Source organism: Grampus griseus (genome assembly GCF_964374135.1).
Source record: "Grampus griseus genome assembly, chromosome: 18".
Taxonomy (NCBI): Eukaryota; Metazoa; Chordata; class Mammalia; order Artiodactyla; family Delphinidae; genus Grampus; species Grampus griseus.
In genome coordinates, this window is record NC_139012.1 from 3758003 (window position 1) to 3776667 (window position 18665).

The 18665-nt window shown below is 37.7% G+C and overlaps 1 protein-coding gene across 1 annotated transcript in view; it reads right to left on the minus strand.

The window, feature by feature from the left end:
* The window catches only part of MYO16 (myosin XVI), a 424969-nt gene that overhangs the window by 150357 nt on the left and 255947 nt on the right, over window positions 1–18665 (minus strand). Inside the window, exons 22-23 of the mRNA XM_082675412.1 lie at window positions 3670–3822; window positions 1942–2142 (exon numbers count right to left, since the gene is read on the minus strand). Of these exons, the coding sequence (XP_082531538.1) occupies window positions 1942–2142; window positions 3670–3822 (354 nt within the window). The remainder of the gene's footprint in view (window positions 1–1941; window positions 2143–3669; window positions 3823–18665) is intronic.

The window sequence follows — 18665 nt, forward strand, 5'->3', positions numbered from 1 at the left end:
TTCTCACTTCATCCCCCACCCTGTCTAAAAACATCTGATAAGTTAACACTGTCAAGAGGACAAAGTCCTGAGGTGTACATGCATATTTATTCATGATTTCACCACAAACAACCTTCCTAGACTTTTCTCCTACCAACCTCCATACACTTGACCAAACGTCTGGTACCATTTCCCAACTACGATGTGGTTGGAAATGGCGGAGTGTTAGGTGTAGCCTGGTCACTTCCTGTCCTGCAGATGTTGGAAAGTGCGAATATTACTTCTCCCAGACTCCCTTGCAGCTAGGGTTCGCTCGTTCTGCAGCTTCCACTTGTCTGAACTACTGCCTGAGATTTAGAAAGTTGAAGTGGCGGAGGCTGCATTTCTGCTGTGTCTGTGTTTTACCTGGTGAGCACGTCCAGGAGATGTTGGTTTTCTCCAGCACTGAAGGCTCCAGGCTCAGCCACTGACTCTTCCTTGTTGAGTGCCGGGGAATGGGCCTCTTACTGGTTTAGGTGACAGCAGTTACTGGGAGTCAGTACCTGTAGCAGCAGTTTCTCAATCAGGCTGCAGGCTTCCTGATCAAAGATGTGGCCCTAACTACCGAGGGAGCCCTGTCCTGTGGGGTGGTTTTAAGGTCATTTCTGCAAGTTCAACTTAGAGTCCCCCCAACAGTGATTTTCTGCTTGAACAGCTACACGGGATTCTGTCCTTTGCAACCGAATCCAGATAGACGCACGGTCCATTCATTTTCACAAGCCCTTGTCTTTACTGGGGTGTTCCTGCCTCGCAGTCTCAGGCAGCTCAGCATCCCCTTAAACGCCAAGGTCACGTTTTACCTCCTCTTGAAAACATTTCTACACTCTTTTTTGGAGCCAAATAAATTCTTTCTTCTTTGTGGTAACAGAGAATTTTGTTAACATGACTAATATTACTATGAGCAAATTATAGCGGAAGTATTTGTTAACTTTCCTTTTCCTTACTTGACTGTGACACGTTTGAGGGCAAGAAACACGGTTTATTCATCTTTGATTCTCTAGTGCTCTAGGTTTGGCATATAGTAGAGTCTCAGTAAACACTGGCTGAAGTGAACTGAAATACACGGAGAGTGAGAGAGTGACTAGGGATTTCACCCCCTAATAATGGTATTTGTGCTACATCCCAAACAGGGAGGAAAGTCTGGCGGCTACAGATTCAAAAGTGGAAGAATTAACTAGAGATGGAAGCTGGATTGGAGATTAAGTGGGATGTGGATGTGAGCATTAAAAGATGGATAAAATTTGACCTCGTGAAGAAGACAGGGAGGATATTTCCAGCTTGAGTGGGAAGAGGCGTCACGCGTGGGGGGCGGGATCCGCAGGAAAACAGGGAGTGCATGGGAAAAAAGAACCTGAACAGGGGTTTTGCAGAGGAGAGTTGAGGCAGGTAAGCCTTGGAAGAAGTGACAGGGACCAGCTCGGAGAAGCCCAATAGGAGGCTGGCCTCAGGACTGTTTTAGGCAGATAAGAGTCGGTCCTTGAAGGATTTGAAGAAGGAAGCATGTTTTACAAAGCCGGTTAGGCAATGGAGAGGGATCGGAGAGTTGCTTTCTTCCTTAGGTTTAGGAAAAGTAATTTAACACTAACAACTATATTGAGGGTAAGTAAACTCAGATGTCCAATGTTTCTTTCGATTTTGAAAATATCCCAAATTTCACAGAAGAGCTCTTGTATTAAATCCAGGTCTCTTTTGCTCGTATTAACTTATAAATATGGAAACATCATGAGAAGAATCATACCACGTGCTTCATCACCCACATTCTGAAATGCTCAGTCCTTATCAGGCTTAGGAAAGAAACATTTTGTGGGTTGTTCACCCAGTTTCAATGATCAAAACTCTAAAATAGCAAAACCTTTAAGGCTTGTTCTTAAGACCTTTGGCCCATTAGCGCGTACCATAAATTGCTCCGTTCTCTGAACTCACCCGTCCTGCGTAGTGCATAACGGTGAAAGCTGTGCCTTGGTCTTTGAGGGCGAGGTTCCCATTCCCATCCTTCATGGGGGAGTAAACTGCATTTGTGTTTGAGGATTCTAGAAGACTGTGTAGCTTTTTGGGCAGACTTGGTTCCATTGACCAAATCATTTGACTTTCTTCATCCAATAAAGAGAGAAATCCAGAAGGCTTCTGAAAGTTAAGAAGAGGAGTTTTTTCCTTCTATTACTGAATTTGCTATCTTTGTTATTGCTCATGCATACCATTTACATCCTCATCACGTTCATACAAGCACTGAGAAAATAAATTAGTCTTTATTGTCAATACATGTCTATTTTTGTTCATTGCTGTATCCGCCCCACCTAGCCAACCTCTGATGTCGTGTTGGTTCTCAGTAGTATTTATTGATTAGAGGAATTGAAAATAAGTAAGTGTCGTTTAAGGTCATTAAAACACTGGCGTTGTTAAAATATATATTCTCACCTTAATAAAATTTCCAACTACAGAAAAGTTGTATGTTTTCTTTCTGGTATATAGACCTACCTATTTATAGGTAAAAATGCAAGTTTCACCCTATACTTGGTATGTCTTTTCATTTCATTTTGGGGGGTATCAAAGAGGAGTGGCAGCAGAAATATCCACTGACATTTCCAGTTCATACTGACGAGGTCCCACTATTGAAATAACCATTCCAACGATGAGACCCCAAGGATGATAACCAAAGAGACAGAAATAACTTCATTCTGCTGGCCACGGTTTAGCAGTCAAGGACATAGCAGCAAGTGAGAAGTGGGGTAGTGGGTACCCAAGGCTTCCCATATACAGGTAGGTATATATTACTGTCAACCCATCTTATAACCTTAAGGAGGTAAACTGTATACTATGTGTGTCATGATGAGGGAGGGCTTTCTGGAGGAAGAGAACTTCTTCTGTACTTAAAACAAGGAATGTTGACAAGTTGGTACCAGAAACAAGAACATTGCACATATTCGGAAAATGAATAAAGTAATTTGTAAATATACATTTATAAAAATAAAGGGTAGAAAATTATATACTATTCTCCTCAATAGCTAAATGGTATCAGTTTTAAACAATGTTCAAGTGTTTTAGAAATATTACTGGTGAATCTATATAAAGCCTTATATTAGTAGATAGAGACTGATGTTTGTGTGATAGAGTTTTGTTTTTATGATGGCGATATTGAGGCAAAGATTCTTGCTTTGTAAGGTAGAAACAATAAAGATAAGCATAAACACCTGCAGAAATACTAAGATGATATGTACGTATATATATATTTTTTTCTGCCAAGGTTTTCCATATTCAAACTTAGAAATGTGGAGACAAACAAGATTCTGCTGAGTTTGTTTTATGGTCTTGCTAGTCTTAGAGTTACTTTATAAAATATTATATTTGTACAATGGGTATTTATAACTATGCCAAGAGGAGAGTTTTAGCGACATAACTGCAGCTGAATATTTTTTATAACAAAATGATCTGATACTTGTTGTCTTTTTAATCAATTGGTAATCCTTCAAACGCCCTTTCAGAGAAAGGTCGTGTGCCCCTCAATCAACACTGAAAGATTATAAGTAAATTAGAAATTGCTGAGTCTCCCATAAAGATATCCTCAAAATAAGGCCCCGTAAAAGAAAGTTCTTTCTCTCCAGTATATTTAAATGCATGCATCCTGTAAAGTATCTAATTATATTATGTGAATACCTGGAAAAAAAAATCCAAAACTCCAGTCTGGTTACCAAGAGAATAGGCCGTTTCCATGGTGACTCCCTCTTGTACACATTCTGTTTGCTCCTGTAGGAAAAGCACTTCATTGATATAGTGGTGCATCTTCTCATTGGTCATGTTGACACAGAGCTATTGTGGGGAAAGAGGAAACAGTTCACAAGATGATTCGGCATGCAGATCCATGGTTCCAGGAAACATCTCAGACCAGTGAAATGTTGACTCAAGAACGGTCAGCACAGTTAGTGTATCTATAGATGCCGCACCACAGTCGTCCCGAGAAGCCAAAGTAAAGAGCTTCACTTGATTCTGTTGACTTCATACGGTCTGATTACGCAATTGAAGATGAGCACGTTAAAAACAACAAGAAGTATAATTACAGCATTAACTTACAAATTTGGGGTCTAAAATATATTTGAGTATTTAAAAAATATTTCCAAAAGGAATATATATTGGGGCTCTTGTCAGCAAAGATTATATATATATTTCTTTATCCATTCATCTCTTGATGGACACTTAAGTTGCTTCCATATTTCCATATCTTGGCAATTGTAAACAAAGCTACTATGAACACTGGGATGCAGGTATCTTTCCGAATTAGTGTTTTTGTTTTCTTCAGGTATATACCCAGGAGTGCAATTGCAGGGTCACATGGTAGCTCTATTTTTAGTTTTTTGAGAAATCCATGGTAGCTGCACCAATTTACATTCCCACCCACAGTGTGGGAGGGCTCCCTTTTCTCCACACGCCACCAACACTTGTTAACAAATGTGTTATTTCTTACAGTTTTAATTTAACTTAAAAATATCTTAAGATATTAGAAAATAAAATAAAATAACACAAATCTACCCAAGATGCAGTCTTGCTTTCCCCCTGGGCTATTCTCCTATATTCTGCTTTTTTTTTTTTTTTAATAACAAAAATCTCAAAAGAGTTATCTTTTCTTCTCTCAAATTCCTGTCCTCCCCACTATTCAAACCCCGCCAGTACATTTTTGCCTTCACTGCTCCAGCAAAATGGCTTTTCTAGAAGTCACCAGTGATATATGCATTTCTAAATCCAGCGTTCAACCCTCCGTGTTCATTTTCCTTGACCTCCCAGTGAAATCTACAGCCGATTCCTCTACTTCCCTGGGGCACTGCCTCCGCTGTCTTCCAGGACATCCACTCTCTTGGTTCCTACCTCACTGGCCACCCCTTGTCCATCTCCTTCTCTGACTCCATCCTGGAGTGGTCCAGCACTCCGCCCAGGGCCTCCTGTCGCCCATCTCTACACCTACTACCTTTGTGAGCTCAGGAAGTTTCACAGACCATCCTGTTCCCCCATCTGCATTATGTTATACTAGGTAGAATCCAAAGTCACTTAGAAATATTTAGAATTCTGTAACTCACTGAAAATAATTAAATATGAATAATTTATATAAATCGAAGTTACTGATAAAGTGTTTGTAAATGGAAATCAGATCTCATTTGCAAAGGGAACAATATTTAGGATTATGTTTAATGTGAAATGGGATGTATTTATACAAAGTAAATGCCAAAGTTATTGTAAATCGCACAAGACTGGAACAGTCAACCGAAAAAAGAGAGACCGCCCTGGGTTCCTCTTGTCCCCATGCCCAAATTCTTCCCCAGGTCTGGTATCATCACCACACCTGCTAAGTAGGACTCCTCTCAGACATTCCTGTCCCTCTGCTGGGAGTTCATGGCTTCTCTCCTGGACACATAAGAGCAGCCCTTATGTGGTGGTCTAGGCATGCCCATAAAGGTGTGGCAATTAATAAATTAAGAATAACACATGCATAGTTTTCCACTTTCTCACTGACCTAGCTATTTGGGAGGATGGGCATTCACGAGATTCTAGGGACACAAAGAAATCTTAGAGGGAAATTTTTTCAGAGAAGAAAAGAAGCAACATATTGGAGTGCAGGGCATGGGTCAGCACACAGAGGGAGTTCGTCCTGAGGCTGGAATGGTTTGCTGAGAAGTTCTATTCTTTAGTTCTTGCCGGGACCAGAATTTTTGGAGTAAGTAGAGGCAGCTCAAACATCTTCAGAAACAGGGTGATTGGAGAATAACAGGATTGCAGACGCGGGACTACCCTGATGGAAGAAGAAGCTGGAGACCTGAAAATGTAGAGGCTCTTATGACCTAATCTAGTCACGTTATTTGGATGATGAACATACATCAATATTTCACTATTAATATAGTAAGTGCAGAGTATAGTAGAAATATCCCAAATACGATATTTAAATAACATATTTAAATGAGATCTAAATACCATATATTGACACACGAAGAAAAACCAAAATAATTCTTAGCTCCAGGTCAAAAATGATGGCCCAGGGCGACTGCCCTTGTTTCCAATATTTTTTCTTGTTTCTCTGTTTCATAGTAAAAGATGGTTTCTGTAAATTTGGTGATCAGCGAATGTCTGTAGACTGAATAAGTTTCCCTACTGCATTCTATTACAAAATAAGATCTTCTGTTTAAGAAAATTAACAAGAAAGAGGGAAACTTGTTATCTGTATCTGCCATTCCCAATTAAATAGCTTGACATAAAACAACCAAAAAAAATGTGTCTGTCCGAATGTCCCCTTGATTGTGCCAGCCCTGGCCAGTGCCTGTCTGCAGCAGGTGGACTGCAGTCTGAGGACCCAGGGAGCTGGGTGTCCAGGGGCCTGGAGGGACCGGTGGTCACTGGGACCTGGTTCCAGCTATTTATTTAGCAGGTAGGGGAAGGGGAGGGCCCCAGGGGACTTGTGCTTTCCGGTGACTCCTTGCCCCCGCCCTGTCGGGCTTCATTCTTGTATATAATTAACTAAACCCTCCTTTTTTAAACCTGAAAAAAAAGTTAAAAATAAAATAACTATGCCACATTGCTGCTGTCTTGGAAGCTATGTTAAAACCTGAAGACCTTGAGTGAATTTGTTCAAACTTGCAAAATCCCCCTTTTTTTTTGCATCGTCTCTTCCTCTACCACTCCATCCACGATCTCTGAAATTTTTTTAATTTTCTTCCTTCTATCTGATTTGGCCAGTGGCTAACCAGAGCTTTCCCCCTCTGCTCCCTGACAACTAGATTTCATGAGATATATGCAAAGCTGAAAGTTCTTTAAATTTAAAACTAAATGTTTCCTAAATAAACTCACACTTTTGTGGATCAATTCCCTGAATATAAAAATATTAAAAATATAGTCACTTCATTTGAGAACATACCATATAGGACATTTAACTTTAAATGCTTGATTGTTAAGGCAAAAAGAGTTTGAATACGGATACAGACCCATAAATTCTGCACATGAGAGCTGGCAAAGGAAGGGCTGGAATTCAGTAATTAAATATCATCTGAAACATATTTCCTTCCTTATACCTGATACAATCTAGCACATTCATCCCCTTAAATTGTCCCATCAAAACTGACTGATATCACATGAAAGGATGCTCAACATCACTAATCATTAGAGAAATGCAAATCAAAACTACAATGAGGTATCACCTCACACCGGTCAGAATGGCCATCATCAAAAAAACCTACAAACAATAAATGCTGGAGAGGGTGTAGAGAAAAGGGAACCCTCTTGCACTGTTGGTGGAAATGTAAATGGATACAGCCACTATGGAGAACAGTATGGAGGTTCCTTAAAAAACTAAAAGTAGAACTACCATACGATCCAGCAATCCCACTACTGGGCAAATACCCTGAGAAAACCATAATTCAAAAAGAGTCATGTACCACAATGTTCACTGCAGCTCTATTTACAATAGCCAGGACATGGAAGCAACCTAAGTGTCCATCAACACATGAATGGATAAAGAAGATGTGGCACATACATAAAATGGAATATTACTCAGCCATAAAAGGACACGAAATTGAGTTATTTGTAGAGGGGTGGATGGACCTAGAGTCTGTCATACAGAGTGAAGTAACTCAGAAAGAGAAAAACAAATACCGTATGCTAACACATACACATGGAAACTAAAAAAAAAAAAAGGTTCTGAAGAATCTAGGGGCAGGACAGGAATGAAGATGCAGACATAGAGAATGGACTTGAGGACATGGGGAGGGGGCAGGGTAAGCTGGGACGAAGTGAGAGAGTGGCATGGACTTATATACACTCCCAAATGTAAAATAGATAGCTAGTGGGAAGCAGCTGCATAGCACAGGGAGATCAGCTCGGTGCTTTGTGTCCACCTAGAGGGGTGGGATAAGGAGGGTGGGAGGGAGACGCAAGAGGGAGGAGATATGGGGATATATGTATATGTATAGCTGATTCACTTTGTTATACAGCAGAAACTAACACAACACTGTAAAGCAATTATACTCCAATAAAGTTGTTAAAAAAAAAAAACTAAGTGATATCAGTAGATCAAGATCTATGTTAATCTTACTTATGGTGTATTAATCTCTAGGAATGATTCTGGAAAGACAAGTCATTTTCTATAAAACTGTGTGGAATCTGTCCCTAGTAGTAGCCCACTGTGAAAGAATACATTTTCTTGTTGCTGTCACTTTAATCATAAATGAAAAACAGAAATTTCTGAAAATTGTTGTTAGGGTAAAAATGAAAAATTTTTTAAAATATTCTATTTGCTTAAAAATTAATATTTTGAGGTGTTCCTCCCATCTAATAATGTGATAAACTCCTTTAGTCCTGAGATAATTTCTTTACCAAAGATTAAGAAATGCTATAAAGAAATTTCTTCAATTTGGAGTGAAATATTTACAGTAAATGTACAGAAAATAAATGACTCCATTATGAAATGGAACCACTGGAAAAGATTCTCTTTGATTAGATGATACACACAATTGTAATTTTTCAAACTTTTTGACATTAAAATATGCACTGATTCATTTAAAACAACACAAATAGATCTTACATCTCAGCGGTTTGATTTAAAAGTAGTTATGGAAAGTGTGGCTAAATGTTATATATTTTGGGAAATAGGTTACTCAAGAAATAAACGGAGAAGCCATGAAAATAACATGATGTCTGTTACTGCAGGAAAAAATAAAAACGTCTGATAAAGGATTCTGAAATAAGACCACCAATGGCTGATTCTCTACTGTAGAAGAAATATCCAACTTATGTGACACTTATCTTTCCCCTCATTTTGAGATGCTCTAATTGAAAATACCTAGGTAGATGTGGATGTCTCAAACACATTAAATATAATAATTATTATAAAATTATTACAAATATAATAATTATAAAATATATAATTTTATAATATTATTATAAAATATATAAACTATTATAAAATCTATAAAAATATTATAAATATAATAATTATTATAAAATATATAAATTATATAATATATGATTTCTATAATATATAATTATATATTTATATATAATTAAAATATATAAATTATATTGTAAAATATAATTCTCTTACCATTTTGCATTCAGGATAGAGCTCAGCTCTGCAGTTACAAAAATTATTTTTGATGACAACTGACTAAATCTTCTTGCTTCTGACTTTATATCTGACCATCTCTGTATATAAACCTGGCTGTAGTGTTTCAGCTGACTCAAGCATTTTTATAATAAAAACTGGACATTTTAATTGGTTTTGTTCCCTAATATTTTACTGAACTGAATATTGGCTTCACTGAATTGATCCACTGTTTTAGTAAGAAAGGTGATGTCAAGTGTGAATGATGATAAAGCCGCAGTCACGAGAAAGAGCTGGAAAAGGCCTTCTAGTCTTTTTTTTTTCCTACTTTTTTTTTTTTTCCAGGAAGGAACGTCTACAGCAGAGTACCAAATTTTGCGTAACAAAAAAATGATTTGGCCTGTGCTTCTGAACAGAGCAACTCAGTTGAATGCTTTCCTGGTCAAAATGATTCATAAAACATATAGCTTCCCTCCTGAGTTTTACGTTTTAAGTAAAGCTTTATTTTTAAGCTGCAGTGTCCGGTGGGGCTTGGTGACATGGGCTGATCCTTACAATATATCTGAATCTTTAATTGTACATTGTGTTCTTTGTATTCTGGGGAGAAATAAGAAGTCATTTATTAAAATCCCAAGGAAAAATCCAGCTAGATGTGTACAGCTGAGCAGCCTGTGGAGTGATTTTTGACTCGTAGCTTTTTGGACAGGGGTGCTTCCTGAAACTGAAGGTGGACCTGCATTTCTAAGAGAGGCGAGCAAAGCTGGGTGTTAGAGGAAATCACGGGGAACGCGTGGAGTTTGAAGTAGGCTGTTTTTCAAACTCACTTTGAAGCAAGGTGTACATTAAACTTTTTTACTAAAACAGTTTGCTTTTCCCTGCTCTAAACTGTTCAGAGCACTCACTGTTTGAACAAAAGTTAAAATATAAAAGAAGTGCTAATAGCATGAACTTCAGAACTACCAGGAAAGGTGGCTAAGGGGACGAATGCGGGCATATCGCCCTGTGGCAGCCACCTTGCTGGCAAGTGGAAAAATACATCCCGCCAACCAACTGGTGGCCAAAATCAGGACAAAAACTTGCACGTTCTTGGTTTATTTTCACTGAGCTGTCTGTGTTGTGTGTGCATATGCGGGTGTGTTTAAACACCATCAGAGAAAGATAGAATGAAAGGTTTGTAAGGCAAATTAGTTTATGTATCTGGAAGCATGAATCTCCATCAGTAATTGAGTATATCACTGACTTCAATGCAACACGATCATTCTTTTTACTTTTTAACTCTATCCATCGGAATTATGTTGGGATTTCATTAAATTCCCACGGATTCCTCAGAGGAGACTTGAATGTGGGTAAAAGGTAGGTATTCATAAAGGATAATGAACAGTTATTAAGAGCTGTTTAATTAGCATGCGCCTTCTCTGATTCAAATACATGCTTTGTACATTAGGTGCCATTGCTGAGTGGTTTAATAATAAAAATCACGCACCCTTTGAAAACACTCTTTAGTAACAGACTATCATTGCTTATCCAGATGGTCTATCATTTGTATTAATGACAAAATTAATTTCTTGAGTAAATTTTCACCAACTGTTCTCCCTTTATTTTCATTACTCAGTGAAATTTATCTGAAGCAAAAATATAATAAAGCATGATGTATGCCTCACAGAATTAAAGTGGAAATTAATTGAAGCTCATTCCAGTTGAAGACAGAGCTCCAGGCGTTAGACAGGGATTCGAAATCCTACTGAACACTAGAATTCACCGGGAGCTTTTAAAAAAGGCTGATGTCTGGGCCTGACCCCAAACCAATTAAATCAGAGTAGGGCCCAGGCACTGATAGATTTTGAAAGCTTCCCAGGTGATTCTCACATGGAGACATGATTGAACACACGGAGATAGATGATGGCATACACAATCCATTACCTGATTTCCTCATCCGTTTATATATACATACACACACACACATGCATATATGCACATGATACATATATCATACAGTTACACATTAAAGGACGTTTGTTCCTGTCCAAAATGTCCTTCAGATATCTGGCCGGTAAGACCTTTGGGCCATGCCAAAAGGTCCTTGACATTTGGTCCTGTCCAAAACCTTTTGGCATAGACTAGATATACTCAAGGACACTTTGGATAGGACCAAATGTCAAGGACCTTTTCATGTGAACTAAATGTCCTATGGAGGTTTTGGACGAGACCAAATGTCTGCTAACCCATTTTTATCTGATGGGGCAGGAATGAGGTCAGGCTTCAGATATTCGGTAGTTCTCAGATACGTTCAGCAGAACATTAACTGCATGAGACGTCAATTACTATCGTCTAAAAAACAACACAAGAGAAGCCTGTTAAACACTAGGCCAAGCCAACAGTATTCTCTGCAGGGCCCTTTCTGGGGCCTTCATTGTGTCAAGTGTACTCTGCATCTCCAACTTACTCTTTTGAAGAACGCCTCTTTGGGTTTCGAGACTACTGTATATAGTTTCCCCAACCAATCAGTCATTCCTGATTTCAGCAGGGGTAGGGGTGATGAGGGAGGAGTATGTCTCCCATCTGTTTCAGCCTTAAACTTCTATAGTGTATTTTGCCTTCTTTGAAATTCCTATTATTGTAGAGCCTTTCTTCTCTCCATCCCTGTGTGGGAAAGGACATGTTCCCTTTCTCCCGGCACCGTCTACCTTGACTCGACACGGATAAAGACCCTGATGTTATTCCATAAATACAGGAGCCTGATGCCTGGGGAACGCGGCGTGGAAGGGCTGCTCCCTTGCTGGAGTCCTGTGTCAGGAGCCTCATCCCCAGATCCCGGGCCCAGGGCACTGTGGGGACCTGCTTCTGCTCTTGCTTGTTTTTTGGTTTTCCAAAACCAAACTACCTTCCACCCCTTTTTGGTATTTTACTGTTCCTTAAAGGAACCAAACACCCTTTCCTCCCCTGGTTTCTCTTTGAGGTTTTTCAAATCAAACTCTGTGCAATAGGTTTTAAGCTCATAGAGGCTACTTCACAGGAATAAAGACGCTGGTTTTACACAGATTAAAAAAAAACACTTTCTCTCTCTCCAGCATCTCTTTTAGGGATTCTATTACTCAGTGCAACATAGATTCATAAAATAAATCCAATATTCTAATGCGTGTAACTCATGCCTATCATCTCCTTTAACATAAAAACCACCACTGTTCAGGGATTTGAGGGATTGACTGAAGGGGTCAGCCAACAATAAACCTATTGGCTAATTTTCTTGCCATTTTCTACGTAACAATCTGCTAACGTCAGATTGAAAACTACAAATGCTACTGAAATCATTGTCTTTTTCAAAGAGCTGTCATTATCCAGGATTAAATGCAAAGCCTCGAGATACTGAAAAAAAGCACAGACTGCAGAGCCCTGGTCCTGAGGTGTCAAAGGAAGAAAGAAAATGGCACAAAGAGCACTGATTTGGGACCAGATGGAGTTGCATCTGAATTCGCACGTGGCCCCGCAAAGGCTTCTGGGACGTCCCTTAGCTTTTTGAGAAGGTTGCCGCAGGAGCTAGTGATCATACAAGAAAAGCATCTGACTCATAGCAGGGGCTCTAGAAATTGTAGCCACTGGTGATTATTAGCAGAAAACTAAATGGAACCATATTCGTAGTCAGCACATTGGGGACTTTGCACCTGCACAGCCACTGCTGGAAAGCTGAGCTTCTTCCTGGTTAGTTGTCATTAAAAGAACTCGATTCACTCTTCTCTAAAGTGACCTGATATACATTTTCAAATCCATATATTCTCCTTATTACATTCTGTAACACCTCGTTTTAACCACCCTGGTGCAGGCAGGCCTCAGAGATAGTTCGGGTTTGGTTCCAGACCATGACAACAACAGGAATATGGTAATAAAGCGAGTCACATGCATTTTTTGGTTTTCCAGCGCATATAAACGTTACGTTTACACTATACTATAGTCTATTAAGTGTGCAATAGCATTATCTGTGAAACAATGTATATACCTTAATTAAAAAAATACATTATTACGAAAAAAAAGTGCTAACCATCACCTGAGGCTTCAGCAAGTTGCATTAGTAACATCAAAGATCACTGATCACGGATCATCATAACAAATATAAAGTAATGAAAACATCTGAAATATTATGAGATTACCAAAACGTGACAGTAGACTTGCTCGATGAAAGGTTGCCCCCAAACTGTAATTTGTAAAAAATGCAGTGTCTGTGAAGCTCAATAAAGCAAAGTGCAATAAAAGGAGGTCAGCCTTCACTTTACAAGGAAGAAGATATACCTGCATTCTCTAACTTATTTATTCGGATTAAATAAATGCATTTGGTGAAAAACTCCACTATGGAAAAAAGAACAATATCACATAAAATTTATTCAAAGTTTATTGCTTCTATATTTAATAGAATAAATAATATTGTGTCTTCAGAGAAATACAAAAAATATACTTATGAATGGGAAGCAATTAAAGTTGAGAAAATTTACAATAGTAATAAATCTTTAAGTCTAACTTTCAAAGAACCTTTGAAGCTGGAAATAGTGCAGATCATTGGTTCTGGAACCAGATCTTGGTTCTACATGTCCTTCCCTGAGTTACTTAAATTATCTGAGCCTTGGTTTCTTTAGCTCTAAAATGGTGATATTGTTTAAGTTAAAAGCTTTCAAGAAAAAAAGTCATTAAATGTACAGTTTACATGGTCAAAATTGCTTTCTTCTACTTTATTTTTTATTTCCTCAAAACAAGTTTTCAGAAATTGTTAGCCTGAGGACCTCTAACCACACTATTTTTAAACACAGAATCCAATATTATTATAAGAAGTACATTAAAATAGCATCTCATTACTTAATTACTCTGTGTAGTTTTCTATAGAAACCTGAGTAGCACTACACTGGGGTTCTGCTATGTAAAAAAACAAAAAAATTTCCTTATTCATATTTTTCTTAAACTGTGTTATCAATAGCTTGGTGAGTTCCTGAAAAGATTTCAGAAAATTCAATATCAGAGAGCAGAAAATGTGTTAAGACAGAGTTAGATATTTAAGGTACGCATGATTTGAGAATCTGCATATTTAACAATAAAATATTTTTATATTTATAGATCAATTCATTGAGCAGTAAATAGATCATACTGATATCTAATAGCTATCACTATCAGAACATGAGCTACGATTAAATACTAAAATGAGGTATCACCTCGCACCAGTCAGAACGGCCATCTTAAAAAGTCTACAGATAATCAGTGCTGGAGATGGTGTGGGGAAAAGGGAACCCTCCTCCACCATTGGTGGGAATGTAAATTGGTGCAGTCACTATGGAGAACAGTATGGAGGGTCCTTAAAGAACTAAAAATAGAGTTGCCATATGCCACTCCTGGGCATATATCTGGAAGAGACAAGAACTCTAATTTGAAAAGATGCATGCACTTAATGTTCACTGCAGCACTATTTACAATAGCCAAGACATGGAAACAACCTAAGTGTCCATTGACAGAAGAATGGATAAAGAAAATGTGATATATATACATATATATATATATATATGTATATATATAAAATGGAATCCTACTCAGCCATAAAAAAGAATGAAATAATGCCATTTGCAGCAACATGGATGGACCTAGAGATTATCAGACTAAGTGAAGTAAGTCAGACAGAGAAAGACAAGTATCATATGATGTCACTTACATGTGGAATCTAACAAAATAATACAAATGAACTTATTTACAAAACAGACATAGACTCACAGACATAGAAAACAAACTTACGGTTACCAAAAGGGATAGCAGGGTGGGGGAGGGATAAATTAGGAGTTTGGGATTAACAGATACACACTACTATATATAAACTAGGTAAATAACAAGGACCTGCTGTACAGCACAGGGAACTCTACTCAATATCTTGTATTATAATAACCTAAAATGGAAAAGAATCTGAAAAAGAATATATTATATATATATATATATGTGTGTGTGTGTGTGTGTGTGTATATATATATATATATATCTGAATCACTTTGCTGTACATCTGAAATCAACACAACGTTGTATAAATTAACTATACTTCAATTTTAAAAAAATACATGGGACTTGCCATACTAGGAATGAAAATAGCAGCCTCTTCCTCATTAAGGTTTTCCTAATCCTTCTCCCAAGATATCCAATTAGAATTGGTCCTTCTCATATTTGTACCCTACCTACCTCACCATAATGTCCGTACATTTCTTAGTGCCTAGTACAGGGTCTGGAACTTGGCACTTATACAAAAACTACTTATTGAATGAATGAACCACAGAGTACCCTGATGCAAATGAGCCAGAACAAATGCATCCTTCTAGGTACCGATAAAACACATTCTTACAGAGAGCAGAGACCATAGCACTCTCAGTTTTCCTATCTATAAAATGGAATTATCTACATCAACAGTACGTGGTATGAGTTCAACCGATGGTCGTTAATATGTTCTTTGATTTATCTTTGTATCATATCTAGGATAGTGATTTCACAGCTAAGGATTTTATGGGGTTTTTTTGAGGTTGAGGCTGACACACTATATAATCTTATTTCGTAGAACTTTAGAAGTCAAGGCATCTGGCTTTTTCCAAACCACTGAACACTTAGCCCAAGCTTGTCCTGTTCGCCAGGACTTTCCAGGAAATCTCACTCTTTAGAAAAGAATTTGTAGGCAAGGAAATGTTTCAAAGCTTTTACTTTGAACAAATGTGTTCTCTTTCCAAATTCTCTGCAGTCTTATAGTAAATTGTTGATAGGCAATTTTACTAGATTCCATAGCTTCAAATATTTCATTATATGTAGCTGCATGTTATGTGTCTAATGGGAAACTGGGGGAAATTATTGAATATTAAATCATTAGTTTCCACTAGTTTGTTCTTTATGCCTTCTGTGAAGATCTGTAGTCTGCAGAACTTGGCGTTTTTTTACAACTGTTGGGAGAGAACATATTCTAGCATTTATTAAAATAATAATTATATAATCTCAAAGTTTTCTCATTTATTTTAAATAGCACAGGAATATACCTTATTTTTTTGTGCTTTGCTTTACTGTGCTTTGCAGCTACCGTGTGTTTTACAAATTGAAGGTCTGGAGTAACCCTGGGTCGAGCAAGCCTACCAGCGCCATTTTCCCAACAGCATTGATCACCTCCTGTCTCTGTATCACGTTCTGGTAATCCTTGCAATATTTCCAACTTTTATTATTATTATTATATCTGCTACGGTGATGTGTGATCAGTGATCTTTGATGTTTAGACTAAGACTTGCTGAAGGCTCAGAGGACGGTTAGCGTTTTTTAGCAATAAAGTCTTTATAATTAGGGGATGTGCATTTTTTTAGACGTAATGCTATTGCACACTTAATAGACTACAGTATAGTGTAAAAATATAATTTTCATATGCACTGGGAGACCAAAAAAATGCACGTGACTAGCTTTATTGCCATATTCCCTTTATTGCTGTGGTCTGGAACCGAACCTGCGAATCTCTGAGGTGTACATGTATATTACGGATAATTTTAAACATATTCAACAGTGAAGAGAATAATGTAATAACCTCATCTGCCATCAACCAGCTTCAACAATTATCAACAATTACCACCTCACGGCCAATTCTGCTTCATCCATTTCCATATTACCCTCAAAATTAAATTCATTTGAAGCAATTCTCAGACATTGTGTCATTTAATTGGCAAATATTTTAGTATAATTCTCGAAGCTACAAGGACTTTAAAAAATATATCCATAGTACCCTTATGTCACGTAATTTTTATCAAGGATAATTTTTTAATTTTGTCCAATATCCAGATTTCACATGACACTAATTAACTCATAATTTTTTATACTTAAGCAAATCAGGATCGACATAACGTCCATACATTTATTTCACTGACTCATATGTCTCCTAGATCTCTTTCAACCTACCAGGCACCTTGTTCTTTTACATTGTTATCCTTGCATTTTATATGTTGAAGAGATCAGGTCATTTTTCCTGTACTGTTTCTCACAGTCTGGAGTTTTCAGAGTGAATTCTTGTGGTTTAGTTTATCATGTTTCTCTGTCCTCAGTTTCTGTTAATTAGTACTTACATCAATACCTTTCATTATATTCAGGTTTTCTACTTTCCTTCCTCCTTCTTTCCTCCCTCCCTCCCTCCCTCCCTTCCTTCCTTCTTTTCTTTCTTTCTTGGCAGGAACACTTGATATGCATCTGGTATACTGTCACCCTTCTTGTAATGTTAGCTGTGATTGGTACTCGTTGCATAGATTCATTACTTCTTAGGAGCTGTAGAACTGACTTGCTCTAATTCTGTCACTCATTCTTCATTTATTTGTAGTGAGACCGCATCAGGTTATATTTATAAATTAACTTAGGGAGAATCAGGATCTTTGTACTATCAAGCCTTTCTAGGAATGCAGCATATCTTTCCACGTTTAACTGTAATTACGCAAACTTCGGGAGTATTTTAGTCCTCATTTAGGCTATTTACTAATTTTTGACTATGTGAATGTTTTCTTCTTTTCCTCTATGTCTTCTGATAAACTAGTTTCAGAACATATAAAAGTCTTTTGCATGCTGATTTACAACTGGCTACTTTATCAAATTCTCACCTTGTGTGTAGCCATGTTTCATTCTTTCTTTTCAGCTTTCTAAATATTAATAGTCTCTGGAACTAAAAGTATTTTTGCCTCTCCTTCCCACATTGTGCCTTGAATCGCTTTCACTTTTCTAACATCATTGGCACTGTGATGTGTAAGGGAACTTTTGTCTTGGTTATTTTCTTTCTGATTATCAAACATCGTAAATGGAATTCCCTGGCTGTGTCAAGTTGAAGAGTTGATCAGAGAGGCTTTTCTTTTAGGGCATTCGGAGATATGTTCACAGCGCTAGATACATAATAAAGGAAATGAGAATTCATGAGACGTAAGCATCACACGGCAGAGAGGACCTGGTAATGATGTAATTACATAACTAATCAGGGCGACAGATTCAGAGTCTCCCGAATTGTACTTTGGAACTCAGATAATTTAGCGCCCCCTCCACGGAACCATCAAACTGCTGTTGAGTTATATATTATATTATATTTTTTACTCTAAAAATTATCTTTTTATAATGTATAAATTAGTTCTGAATAGAAATGACTTATTACAAGTCAGAGAAAACAGGACTAGCATTTCCTATGAGCTGAAACAAATTCTCATTTAAAGTATCACAAGCTTCCATCGAACGATTTAGAGCTACTTGGGCAAACTGAGGTTGGACATGCTGATGATTTGGAGTACTTCTTAGTCTCTCCTCAGATTGTCCCTGTCGAATTTCTTATGGATGAATGATTGTCAAGCAGTATACATCTATTCCTGAGCAAGAGAAGCCCCTAGCAAATCCACTAAAGGCTTTCTCCTTACGAGTTTACTCTTTAAATTTCAGTTGAAACGCATCTGTTAAGCTCGTATCATATACACAGTGCGGTACCACGCCCAACTGCAGCCCTGTGGGCGTGGACGTTCTACTGAATAGCCGATAGCGGCACTAATATTCTTCTGGGTTTGATTCTGAATATAATATTGATCTGCTA